A 14,555-nucleotide genomic window follows, 5' to 3' on the forward strand; every position below is an offset into this window, starting at 1 on the left:
AGCAGCTATCTGAGTGAAGAAAAGCCTCTAGCTCCAGTGGGCCGGGAGCAGGAGGCAGAGCTGGACCCCAAGGTTGAGGGGCTTTCACCCAGCCCCTGGAGCCTGGCACTTTGAACTTGGACTTAAAGCCTCCAAATGGTAAGAATAAACTTCAGTTTGTTAAGGCCATCCCATTTGCGGTATATTCCTGGTCAGAGTGGCACTAGGGGATCAGAACACTTAGTAACACATTGAGAATTCTCTCTCTCCCTCACCAAAACCATCTAAGCACTCTCCAAGTTCCATTCATTCTATCTTCTTAACATCTAGCAGTAGTTCTCAAATTTTAGTGTGCACAGGAATCAGTTGAAGGGATTTTGTTAAACATTAATTGCTGAGCCTCACTCCCAGGTTTTGATTCAAAAGATGTGAGCTAGTGACCAGGAATCTGCATTTCTAACAAGTTCTCAGGTGATGTTGATGCTGCTGGTTTAGAGGTAATACTTTGAGACCCACTAATCTATGTATCTATCCTCTCTCCTCACCAGTCTCATTTCAATGGCTTTGAATGGCTTTGATTCAGCCCATGGGTTATCATTCCTGCTGTGATTACAACCATTAGGCTCTTAATTTATCCCTATTAAAACATCTTCTGAACTACAATTGGAAGAATCTTCTGAAAAAGAAAATCCAATGTTTTAAAAGCTTTCAATGATTCTCCTTTATTTTTCAGAATAATGTTCAAACTCCTTGGCCTAGCATGGAAGGCCCTTTATTATGTGGCCCTCTCTCTCTAGTCTGCCACTACTGTATACATACTCTGCTCCAGGCACGTAGAAATCCCCAAGCATTTCCTACCTTTGGAATACAGATATTTTAACTGTCATGGAATGCCAGTATTTTGGTTGATGTAATACCATCACCTCATTATTTTTCAAAAATCTAAGATCTGAAATATTTATGCCTTTAAAATAATTTATGTGAAGACAAACTGATGTACAGTCTACAATATACTATGGTTTTGTAACACTTCTATTGTAAGAATAATTTTTATTTCAAATATTTTCTAAACAAGTGGAATATGCCATAACAACATTTATTGTTATATGGGTAACTCTGCATCAGAATCTCTACATACATGGTAAAATCAAGGAGGGTGAAGACAGACCAAAAATGCTTTCTTTGAAACAAAAACTAGTGCTTGCCATCAACAGAATGCATGTTCTTAAAATAGTCGAAAAAGATTTCCTCTAAGTTATCAAATAAGAAATAGGATTATTCAAAAATTAATGAATCAGAGAAAAATATTTGGAACTAGTTTATAATTATCCTCATTATTATTCTCCCAGTTAGTGTGTTTAAAAAATAAAAATAAAAAAAACCTTAACAGAAATTTTTGCACAAAAATACATTCACAACTACATGAAACCTTTGATGGCTTTTATTTTAAAGTCGGTACCTTTAAAAAGGTCTGATAGATTTCCATTTTCATGTAATGTTTAGTTCATAGTTTTGAGTAATATTTTTATTCTCATCTAATCATTTATATTAACACGATAACAGATTATTTAAGATTTAAAAGTATTTTATTTTTACTGGGTATTTTTAAAAACGGTTTCTCTATCTGAAACACACCAAGTGTCTCATTTTGCTGATTTTTGAAAAATATTCACACTTAAAAAAATGAAATACCAGTATTAATTCCTATAATCTAGTTTCAAAATAAATATCTACATGCCAGTACTGACATTTTGCTCTGGTAGTGCTATCACCAAATATTCTTTTTTTCCTTCATTGTTGTTCCTTCTTCCTAGCATATTCTTTCATTCTTTGTCAGCAAACTATCATTAAATACAGCTCAAGCATCATCTCCTTTGAGAAGCCATCCATACCTCTACTCTGATAAAGATACCCTTCCTATATACCTAGAGTACTCATATACACCTCTCAAAACACTTTTACCCTCAAACTATAATCATATTTCTTATTAAACTGCAGTCTTCTTGAGGTCACAGGCTGTGTTTTGACTCTGTATATGTACTAGCTAGCATGGAACCTGCTACATAACAGGTGCTTAATGAAGGTTCACTGAATGAATGAATTCCCTTCCAATAAATAAATTGCTTCCTCTCTGGTTCACAAAACCAGATTTCTAGAAAACATGTTAATGGATCCCTCTCTTGCCACCTCTTCCCCTAAACCCCTCTTTTGAAGGACAGTGAATACTACGATTAATCCAAGTTGGAAAAATTTTTCTTTTCTTTTTCTTTTATTCCAAGTTATCTATACACACCAGATAAGACTAGACCAGGATTATTATCCAACTGAATGAAATAACCTCACATTTTTTCATTAAAGTAGCCTAACTGTGTCTTCAGGTTCAATTCTGTGAATTTTCTTCAATATACAAATTAATTTGGAATTTCACTCTTTCCAAGCACCCTGGGCAATCCACACCTGCCCAGTCCAACACCACCTTTGTTTTAATCACCTGACCCACAGTGTAAGCTCCACTAGAGTCTTGGCCTGGGAGAGGCTGAGAGAGAGACTGTAAGAAGTGAAGTTATAAAGTCTACTATAGGACTCCGCTTGATTCAGCTCAGAGACAAAATGTGGTAAATTCCTTGGTTATAACCAAAGGCAGGTCTATGCCACATCCACTTCTCCACCTGCCATCAGTATTCCCTAAACTGCTGTATGGCAAGAGTATGAAACTACCAGGTTCGTGTACAACTATTGCTGTTGTTGTTGTTTGCCGTCGAGTCGGACCCGACTCATAGCGACCCCTCCTTGGGTTTCCGAGGCAGTATTACTACGGAAGTAGATTGCCCCATCTTCCTTCCGAGGAGTGGCTGGTGGATTTGAACTGCCAGCCTTCTGGTTAGCAGTCAAGTGCCGTAGCCACTATGCTACCAGAGCTCCCTCATGTATAACTAAGTGATGTGAATTTCTCACTGGTGGTTTCCATAGGAGCAGCTTTATTATAACATTAATCTAACATCCCTAAGCCCAGTGAACCAGCTACCAACTTTCCATCTCTGCCCTACTTATTCCCCTTTTCCCTTCCATAGTGGCGCCTAACTTCACTTCCCCTCTCTATTTCTGATTTTCAATTCTACCTGTAGGAAAAATAACAAGGCTAGGGCTAGTTACTGTCATTTTTTTTCTTGTCCTTTTCAGTACTATGTTCTCTCTCTCTGTTTAAACTATGTACCCCATGGCACTTATGATTCCCCATGGTACTAAAATCTCGTTTTTGATACCTCAATTACAGCCTAGAGATTAAGTCTCACATTCTGCTTGGTGTGTCATGTGAATAGTGACAAAATTAATTGAAAGAGTAAAAGGAAAAAAGAGACAGCTCAGAAACAACCATGCTGAAGCCGGTGTCACACAGTGGTATGCCAGTGCTATAATGCCTGTTTAATTGAAACCTTGTAATAAAAGTTTAAATACATAAATTTTTTTTTTTATTATCAAAAAGACATACCCTACTTCCCCAACCTGATGCATATGGAGGATGAGCAAGTGGAAACTGGCTACTTATAGGATATGGAGAAACAGCAGATCCAACTCTGGTTGGTTTCTTCGTTCTCAAAAAATACTCTGTGAGTGAATTCAGAGTCTCAGGTGGATGGGAATCCTACCCCACACTGGCTTTCTTCGAGTACTTGGGAGAGTCCACAGCAAGGTATCCTGTACCATGGAGAGTGCTCATCTTGGCTTCAGAAGACAAGGAAGAGCAGGGCTTCATGTCTGGGCAGTACTATGTTTTCAATGGTGCGTTCCATGGAGTGCACCTGCTCTGGGGAGGCAGTAAGGAATGCCAAAGGTCCAATACGCTGCTCCGCACATGAGTGGCAGAGGTAACCACCTTTGTTTTCCTTCCTGTTGCTCTGCAGTGATGGATAAGAAAAAGTGGTAAGTGGAACAAAAAAAGAACAAAAATTTTTCATCAAGAAGCCTTGAATGACTGTCACAGCTGCCAAGGGACTAGGTATTCCTACCCTGATGTTTTCACACTTGGCAAACCCTCTAAGGACACTATCATCTAGAGTAAAGTCTATCAAATTCTCTTAAGCAGATACCAGAATTTAACAAATCAAAGGATGGAGAATCAAGAAAAGCTAAACTGGGCCCCCCAGGTAAGCAGATCTCCTCTTATGTGTCTGGTCACAATCCAATCTCATCATAAGGCTTTAGCACTCCCAGTCCATACCCTCTGATTATATTGTCTTTGACACATGGATAGATCTTACACCTCTTATGACTTTCATATCAAAGGCTTCTAACACATATTAAAGGAATCCACAAGAAAATTTCTCTTTTATCTCCTTCACTCATAACCCAGATAAGCAAATAGCTCACATGCAACAAAACAGAAAGGACTGAATTAAACTATATGAAGTGAAAGCTGATGCCAAAAGACACGTACATAAGTGATGGGGAGTTTCTTCATTGTGAGGACAGTGTCTACAGGAATGGCATTGTTGCACTGCCCCACACAGCAGTGAACCACTCCTGTTTTTAAAACATTACTTGTCAGCTCTGCTTGCAAGAAGTATTCCTGAGAAGAAAAGAGTGAGAAAGAATCATAGCAATACCTCTGCTACATTTTCTTGGAAACACCAATAGCTAAGAAGCTTTTTGGACACTTTTTTAGACACTGCTTAAGTCCATGAATGAGTAAAGCACTGATTTCCAGTTTTCCACTGATTTTCATCTTTTCCCTGCCCTTAAGGGTACTTCCCAGAGAAAAAAACTTAATGTAGTGTAAACAACTTTTGGCAAAAAGGCTAGTTGTTTTTTTTTAAGAGGTTTAACAGACAAACATGCAAAACAATCTCATTTCAAGACTGTTTCTGAATTTTCTTACGCTAACTGATCCTAAACTCAATAATTTTAAACAATTGTCTATTCACTTTGCAACCTATGTAAGCTGAAACAGAAGACTTTAAAAAGACCTCCCCAAATCAACCCTCAATACTTTCATCTTCCCATGCCTTTGGCTACCCTAGTAGGCAAATAACTTAACCTCTTTAAATGTCAGTTTCTTTATTTGTCAAATGCAGATAATACAGTGCTGACTTCATGTGATTGCTGTGAGGAAGATATATAGCAACATATGAAAAGTGCTCAGTGCCTGGCACACAGTGATGCTGTTGTTAGGTGCCGGTGAGTCAGCTCCAACTCACAGTGACCCAGTGTACGACAGAACGAAACACTGCCCGGTCCTGCACCATCCTCACAATCCTTGCTGTGCTTGAGCCCATTACTGCAGCCACTGCATCAACCCACCTCGTTGAAGACCTTCCCTTTTCCGCTGACCCTCCACTCTACCAAGCACGATATCCTTTTCCAGGGAGTGGTCCCTTCTGACAATATGACTAAAGTAGTATTCATTACTTCCTAGACTGTAAACATCACAAGATTCTGGCTCTAATGTCTGATTGGCACTAGCAAGCCCGTAAATTTGCTGACCAAATAAATTATTATGATTTCATATTTTCTGGATTATAACTGGCTGTTTAGTTTTTTTCACAATCTATGTCTGACATTTCAATTTTTTTTTTCCTCTCTTGCAGGAGCTACCTACTTGCTACAAAAATAGAACATAAAATAAATAAATACTCACGTGTCCACCAATGAGCTGATACTAACAATGTGAAATACTTTTTTAAAAAATAAAGTTAAAGATTGTGTTAAAGTCTCTTTGCCTTTCATCTCCATCCCCTTCCCCAGAGGCAATCAGAATCATAAATTTGGTGTGCATCCTTTTCAATTTCTTCTAAAATAACTTTAGATTCACAAACATTTCTAAGAACATAAAGTATCATTTTGTTGTTGCTGTTGTTATGTACCATCAAGTTGGCCCATTTTATATATATTTATTTCCATAAATGTTACACTTTCACTATTCTTCTCATCTAGGTCACTTCTTGAAAGTACTATGTAGGATTCTATTGTAGCAATCTTTCACATCTTACACACCCATTTCCTTTTTTGGAAATTTAGACTGTCTCCAAATTATATCAATGGAACAATGAATATCTTGGTACATGTTTCCCTGCTCATACAAGAAGAGGTCCCAAGGCTGGTGCTTTTCAGAATGTATCAAGAAATTCATTTAACAATACAGTTCTATAAACACACACACACGACTAAAATAAGAGTTTCACAGAATAGTATTTAACCTTACATGTAATGTACTTTTTGTTGAGATTTTAAATATTTTTTAAAAAGCTGACATGATCCACTGATTTCATATATCACTGATGATCCGCAACCTGCTCTTTGAAAAGCATTGCTCTGAGCAGCAATTGTAAACATTCTGGTTTCGGGACCCCTTTATACAACTAAATATTAAGGGCTCCAAAGAGCTGTTGTTTATATATATATAGTTATATCTATTAATATTTACCAAATTTTAAACAAAAATTAAAACTAAAAACATTTTAATTCACATACAAATAACAATAACAAACCCACTGCATGCTAACCTAAGTATTATATAAAGTAACTATTTTCAAAAAAAAGAAGAGTAGCATTGTTTTACAGTTTTGCAAATCTCTTTAATGTCTAGCTCAATAGAACACAACTAGATTCCCACTTCTGCTTTTGCATTCTATCTGGCAACATCACACATCATGTGGCTTCTGGGAAATACCAAAGTATACTTGTGAGAACCATGGAGTGTAAAGGGCAAATAACATCTTAGTATTACAGTAAAACCAGAGAAAGCCAAAACCTGTGTAAGGCAGAGACCTATAAGAGAAGGAATATGCAAATGTCTCCCACTAAGGCAAGAAATGAAGTGGTAAGACTGTCCCATGTCAAAGACAGAACACCCGCAAGACCCAGAAAAACAAGGCAGTCCCATCAAGTTCTGGCTCTCACAGGTCTCTCTAGATTTTGAAATTAATACATATTATATGTATTATGAAAATAGTTTGATCTAATAAGCACCATGAAAGGTCCCCAGATTACATTTTAAGAACTGGTGGTCATTTGCTAGGTCTGTGGGTTTGGGACCAGGGTAGTGGGGAACATCGAGTTCAACTGGCCTAAAATAGTATCATAAACACTGTCCTACATCCTACTTTGGTGAATGTCCAGAACAAGAGTGAAGAAAGTCAAAGACACATGGAAACAATTAGTCCAAGAGTGGATCATGGGACCCGAAGCTTACATGACCTTAAGACTAAAAGTAGATGGTGCCCAGCTACCACTGACAACCATTCAGAAAGAGATCAGAACTGGAGATCCTGGACAGAAAGAAGAAAAATGTGGAACAAAACTCAGTATCATAAAAAAGACCAGGCTTACTGGTCTGACAGAAACTGGTGAAACCCCCGAGACTATGGCCCCTAGTTGCCCTTCAGGCCTGGAATTGAACTCCTGTGGCTTCTAGTCAAACAACAGGCAGGCATATAAGGTGAATATTTACACCAGGCAGGTACACTCCTTAGAATGATCAACATGGAAGATCAGAAGGGCAGTGTTTGCACAGGGAGATAGCTCAGAGGGCAGGAATGCATAGGAAAGAAAGATATAGGGAAGAAGTGGGAAGAGAACTGTAGCACTGTGGAGATTGCAATCAATGTCATGAAACAAAATGTGTATGAACTGTTGTATGGAAATGAATTTGTTCTGTAAACTTTCACCCAAATCATAATAAATTTTTTTTTAAAGCCCTCAAAATCATACAAAAGACCAGGCTTATTGGGTCTGATAAAGGATTGTGAAATCCCTGAGACCATGGCCCCTAGTCACCCTTGAGATCCGGAGAACTCACTCCAGTGGCTTAACTTTCAGCCAAACAATAGACAGGCCTACAGGTGAATAATTACACCAGGGAGGTGCACTCCTTAGAACAACTAACCGCAGGAGACGAGAGAGACAGCATTTGCACAGGGAGAAAGCTCAGAAAGCAGGACTGTGTAGAAAAGAAGGGCACAGGATAAAGGTAGCCAGGAGGAGGAAGTGGGAAGAGCGCTGTTATATTGTGGGGACTGCAATCAATGTCACGAAACAAAATACATATGAAGTGTTGAAAGGAAAACAAAAATGCTTTGTAAACATTCACTCAAATCACAATAAAAAGTTAAAAAAAAAAAAAGATGAATCATCTAATCAGTGCTCACTGAAACTTCCTATGAACTTGTACATCTCTTCAGAAGTTAATCCATTCCTGGATTCACCTTTCACCCCTAACTCCATGGTCCTAAAGCCAAGATACACTAACAGCTTCCTTTGTGTACTCAAATAAATATATAAGAAGCGAGCAAAAATAAAAAAGAACTGATGCTCACTTAGATGTGAAATGTCTGGGTGGTGGCTGTTCTAATTTATACTTCCAACAGGAGCATTAGAGTGCCTACTCCCCATTTTCCTTGCCAATACTTTGAGTTATCAATTTTTTTTTTTTTCATTTTCACCAATCTGATTATTTTAGCTTCCACTGTATTATCATAGAGGTTACTTTTTTTTTTTTCTTCCTTACTTGTTTGCTGGCCACTGGAGTTTCATTTTCATTTTCTGTGCACTTTCATTATTTATATATATTCCTTTGCCCATTTACATACTAGGCTGTTTCTTGCTTACTGATTTGTAGTTCTATTATGATCTTCGTCAGTCATGTTTTCTGCAATTACATAAGCTCCAGGAGGGCAGAGATTTCTGTTTTGTTCACTGCCATATCCTAGTAAGAACAGTGCCTAGTACTCAGTTGGTGCTCAGTGACTACTGAATGGATGTAAAAAGTATCTCTCCCCCTTCTGTTGTATGTCTTTTAACTTTATTGAAAGAAGCAGCTAACAGGGTAAAGAGCAAAGGCTCTGGAATCAGACTGCGTAGGGTCACATCTCAGTTCTTCTGTTCTACCTGTGTAAGCGTGAGTCAGTTATGTAACCACTCTGTCCTCATCTATAAAACTGGTGGAACACCAAAAAAAAAAAAGAGTGGAACAACAATACCTGCATCTCAAAGGATTTTTTTCTTTTTAAGGATTAACTTTTAGCTGTTATTTTATCACAGTGAAGTTTTAAGTTTTACATCTTGCTGAAGATTTGCCTATTTTATGATTCTTATTTTTATGAAATGCTTATCAAGAAAATCTTCCATCCTGAGGCATTTTTCTAACATTTCTAAAAATTTGTATTTCTTACATTCAGGTCTTTAATCAATTTAGAGTTTACAATGGTATGAGGTAAGAATTTAATTTTACTTTTTCCATATGGAAAGCCAATTACCTCAGAACTATTTACTAACTTTCCCTATCAGTCTATAATTGTTGTTGTTGTTGTTATGTGCCAAGTCGCCCCCCACTCATAGCGACCCCTCCTTGGGTTTCCGAAGCAGTATCACTACGGAAGTAGGATTGCCCAACCTTCCTTCCGAGGAGTGGCTGGTGGGTTTGAACCGCCAGCCTTCTGATTAGCAGTCAAGTGCTTTAGCCACTATGCTACCAGAGCTCCTTCAGTCTATAATATCATCCTTTTATATACTAACTTCCCATATACTCATGTGACCTGGAAGGTCTCTAATCTGTTCCACTGACCTTTTTTGTCTCTTCCTACACCAATGCCAGACTGCTTTAATTATTATCACTTTATACTAAGTTTTAATATCCAGGCAGAAGTCCTCACACCTTGTTCTTCCTTAACTGGTCTATGCTTAAGGCCACTGTTTTTCCATATAATTTTAGAATTTATCAAATTCTACTAGAATAAAAATCCCATTGGGCATCTCCACCAATGTACTTTCTGGGGAGCGCTTCAATTTCCACTCATAAGTACAGGATATTTAAGATCAGGAGGGATACCATTTAGGCAAATGTTATAATCATTTCACATTTTAACCATTTCAAACAAACAAAAACTTTTAGAACCTAAGCTTAAGGTTAGAAATAAATCTTCAATTCATTTCAAAAAACAAACCAGTCATTGGCTGCACTTAGAGACAAACTGTTATAAAGACAGTGCTAACAAGAACTTTCCAGCTGCCCCACAGTGTAATTAGAAAACACATATAAGTGTGACAGACTTTTGTTCTCCCCAAAGCTCAAGGCTACATCTCAAACTGTCTAACTACTCCCTCTGACAGTGCAAATTCATGAGATCCCAGGCCACATTATTTGTTTTGTTAATCTCTACCCCAGCACTATTACAGGGCTTAGACTATAACAACAACAACAACAATCAAACCCACTGCCATCAAGTTGATTGTGAATCATAGAGACCCCCACTGTGTTTCCAAGGCAGTAAATTTTTACCCAAGTAGAATGCCCCATCTTCCTTCTATGGAGTGGGTGGTGGATTTGAACCACCAACCTTCTGGTTAGCAGTCAAATGCTGTAGGCACTGCACCACCAGAGCTTTAAATGTAATATTTGTTAATCAATTGATTGAATCAACCAATCAAGCCACCTCCAATCTTTATGACATCTTGGATGTCCACTATTTTTACAGGTATAAAGACCGATAACTATTATGAAACACATCATCCAAGTTAACTGCTAAGGGGCTTCTACCAAACTGTGTTAAGTTGTTGCAAACACTATCACAAGGGGGTATAGCAAAAAAAAACCTTTAGGCCCCTGCCTCCAGGACTCCAAAGGCACACTACACATCACCATATATATCTTCCTTCCTTAAATAATGTTATGTTGTTCTGTGTTTTGTTTTTTTTTAATGCATTTTATTTAAATATAATTTATGCACAGTGAAATACACAAAACTAAAGTGACATGGGTCAATGCATTTTTTTGGGGGGGGCAGTGTTTCCTCCCCTCCCCTCCCACCCGTTGTTGTTGTTGTTATGTGCCGTCGAGTCAAACCTGACTCATAGAGAACCCCTCCCTCCTTGGATTTCTGAGGCAGTATCACTACGGAAGTAGGATTGCCCAACCTTCCTTCCGAGGAGTGGCTGGTGGGTTTGAACCGCCAGCCGTCTGGTTAGCAGGCAAGTGTCTTAGCCACTATGCTACCAGAGCTCCTCCTCCCACCCATGGCAACCAACAAAGAAAGTTTCCCTGCATATATAAACCTTTCCTTGACCCTCCACAACAATGAACTAATACTATATTTGTCCTTCTGTGACTGACTTATTTCACTCAGCATAATATCCTCCAAGTTCATCCATATTATGCAGTGTTTTACAGACTCTATATTATTTTTTATTGTTGAATAGCATTCCATTGTGTGTACGTACCATAGTTTGGTCATCCACTCTTCCGCTGATGGGCATATAGGTTGCTTCCATCTTTTTGCTATTGTAAATAGTGCTGTGATGTACATGAGTGTGCATATATCTGTTCCTGTCCTGGCTCTCACCTCTCTAGGATATATACCTAGTAATGGGATTGCTGGGTCAAATGGTATCTTCAATTCGATCTGTTGCTATGTTTTTAAATGTACTGGTTCCTTACTAAGAGTCAGGTACTTCAACTATAAAACACTCCCCATATAATCCTCAACAATGACTTTATAAGGATGATACTGCCATCATCCCCATTTTATAGGTGAGAGCTCCAGAGCTGAGCAATTTGTAACTTACGCAAAAGATCACTTAGCTAGAATGTGGCAAATGTGGTGTTCAAACTCAGGTCTGCCTAAATTCAGTCTGTGATCTTAATCACCAAGCAATACTAGTTTTTTGTTTCTCTCTCCTTTCATCTTCAGTTGCAAAGCACTTTTATCCTGTAGAAGATGCTCAACAATTACTGTTGGACAATGAGCGCATATTATTAGCTCTTCTCATCCTTCTCAGTGGTTAAGTCTCCCCTTGATACCTTCCTTCTGCAGGTGAGTATCTCAAAGACCAGTAACCACATTTGCTATGAATCAGAATCAATTCGATGGCATTGGGTTTTATTTTAAGCTTTTCCCAAGAAATTTTAATGCAGTCACTTCATCAGTTTGTAATATTTCTTCTCTCATCACCTCCACTGAGGGGCAGTTGTATCATCATGCCAATTTTACAGGTAAGAAAACAGACACAGAGTGGTTAAGTAACTGACCCAAGGTCACACAGGTAGCTAGTAGAAGAAATGGGATGTGAACCTAGATGGTCTGATTCCAGAGCCTTTACTCTTTACCATGTTAGGTGCTTCTTTAAAAAAAATTAAAAGGCCAACCACATAATGGGAAGAGATACTTTCTTTACCTATTTAATAAACAGTTACTGAGCACAACTAGGTATTAGGCACGGTTCTAAGGATATGCAGGTGAAATCTGAATTAATAATCTAAGATTGGGAGGCTGAGAAGTTGTCTTCAACCAACTGGCATAACTCCATGTCAATTAATAGTTCAATAATATACTGTAATGAGTTTCTTAAAGAGGCATGCAAACAAAAAGGTTTCTGGTGATCACACTAGCTGTATTTTCTAAGGGGGGGTCAGAGAAAAAGTAGGCTACCTGATCCATTCTTGGTTGCAGGGGAGACCACAGTGGCTAACGGCTCTAGGGAGCAGAAAACAATGGCTCACTTTTACTCTCTAAAATACCACTAACCATAACACTTTAGTTCACAACATACTTTAATAACCTCTAAATTATTAACCTCACCCCACAGGGTCTTCAATATCATTTATGGTCTTCCTTTCTGAGCAAGAGGAGCCCTGACGGTGTAGTGGTTAAAGTACTCGGCTACTAACTGAAAGGTTTGAGTTTCAAACCCACCAGCTACTCCGTGGGAGAAAGAAGAGGGAGCTTGCTCCCGTAAAGATTACAGCCTTGGAAACCCTATGGGGCAGTTCTACTCTGTCCTACTGGATAGCTATGAGTCAGAATCAACTCAGCAGCAGTGGGTTTGGATTTTAGTTTTTCTGAGCAAAGGCAGGCCTGTCATTTCTTAAACAGGATGTCCCAAAATTTATTACTGGGCTGTGATAAAAAGAAAGCAGAAGAAATTTGCCTCATGCAAAGTTTTTCAGACTTATAAACATCTGTTCACAGAAATGGACAGTATTCCCCAGGCTTCCTCAGAGTACCCCAGGTGTTTCCTTCCTCAGAGCTGGCAAAGGGGAAGTACTTTTCAATCCTTTTTTTAAAAAGAAATGGAAAGCACATTTTCCCCATAAAATGTGTTCAGTAACCAAATGATACACTTCCTTCCAACTAACTTTGGAAAGCCTATTTATTTTTCACACATAATTGGGGAGACTCTAAAGCAATACAATGTCTAGGAAAGACCTGGAAATATGTAGAAAATCAAACATGCATTTATACTTTAGCCAGCAATTCCACTTTTAGAAATTTATCCCAAAGATGCACTGGTAAAAATACAAACTGGCTCATGCATAAGGTTACGCAGTACAGCACTATTATTAAAAGACTGGAAACAACCCAATGTATATCTGTGAGAGATTACATAACCCAGGGTACACCCACACAGTGAGATACTATTCAGCATAAAAAGGAACAAGAAAGAGCTCTATGATCTGAAACATATATCATTAAGTGACAAAAGCAAAGTATAGAATAATTAGAATACTACCTTTTGTGAAAAGGGACAATAATATAGACATGAAAGAAACCAAACCCACTGCCATTGAGTCGATTCCAACTCACAGCAACCCCAACAGTGTTTCCAAGGCTGTAAATCTGTATGGAAGTACATTGCCTCATCTTCCTCCCACAGAGTGGCTGGTGGGTTTGAACTGCTGACCTTCTGATCAGCAGCCAAATGCCTTACCCACTGTACCACCAGAGCTCCTATCCACATATATATCTGTTAATAATTTGCAAAAAGAAATACTGAAGATAAGCTGAAAACTAATTTCAAAAATAGCTACTAGTGGTGGAGGGAGAAAATAGTCTGAAAAGGAGAGGGATAAAATGGGACTTCTCTGAATACACCTTGTGATAAAGGTTTCACTGTGAAAAACATGAATGTCTTTTACATATTCAAAAAAAGGTAAAGAAAAAAAAAAGCAAACCAATCCCTGTAGGAACTGCTAACAGACAAATACATCAAACTGTTTACTAAATTGGTGATAAAACCACAAAGGGAAAAAAAAGACTTATTTCCAGTGACTTTACAACATGAAATTCTAATTATATATCATTAGTGGGAGAAATAGAGCAGTTAGGAAATCTTAAATTCCATTCAGTATTCTAAACAGTTAATATTGATATTACTGTGAAACTTTTACATACAGTAAGATAATACAGGGAGCTCTGGTGGCATAGCACATAAGGCATTTGACTGCTAACCAGAAGGCTGGCGGTTCAAACCTACCTGCCACTCCTCAGAAGGAAGGTTGGACAATCTACTTCTGTAGTGGTATCACCTCGGAAACCTAAGGAGGGGTCGCTATAAGTCAGATTCGACTGGATGGCAGTAAGTTTGGGGGTTTTAGGATAATATAAATAAGTAGTTAATAAATACTATTAGAAACCAAAGTTTTCAGTTTATAAAAAAAATATTGAAGTGTAAAAGAGGTAAAAATTCTTTTATATTAAACCTGAATTGGACTGTAGAACTACAATTTATGAGAGTTATAAACGTCAAAGGATAAAAAAGGCTCTGACAATGCAGATAAAGTGCAGCCATTTAAAAAAAAAAAAAAA

At 38.1% G+C, this 14,555-nt stretch overlaps 1 protein-coding gene across 1 annotated transcript in view; it reads right to left on the reverse strand.

Moving 5' to 3' along the window:
* Window positions 1-3,704: 3,704 nt before the first annotated feature.
* The window catches only part of FBH1 (F-box DNA helicase 1), a 73,895-nt gene continuing 63,044 nt past the window's right edge, over window positions 3,705-14,555 (reverse strand). Inside the window, exons 20-21 of the mRNA XM_007935458.2 lie at window positions 4,415-4,546; window positions 3,705-3,875 (exon numbers count right to left, since the gene is read on the reverse strand). Of these exons, the coding sequence (XP_007933649.2) occupies window positions 3,705-3,875; window positions 4,415-4,546 (303 nt within the window). The remainder of the gene's footprint in view (window positions 3,876-4,414; window positions 4,547-14,555) is intronic.

Source organism: Orycteropus afer, unplaced genomic scaffold (genome assembly GCF_000298275.1).
Source record: "Orycteropus afer afer isolate SDZICR_OR568_19922 unplaced genomic scaffold, OryAfe1.0 scaffold00028, whole genome shotgun sequence".
NCBI classification, from domain to species: domain Eukaryota; kingdom Metazoa; phylum Chordata; class Mammalia; order Tubulidentata; family Orycteropodidae; genus Orycteropus; species Orycteropus afer.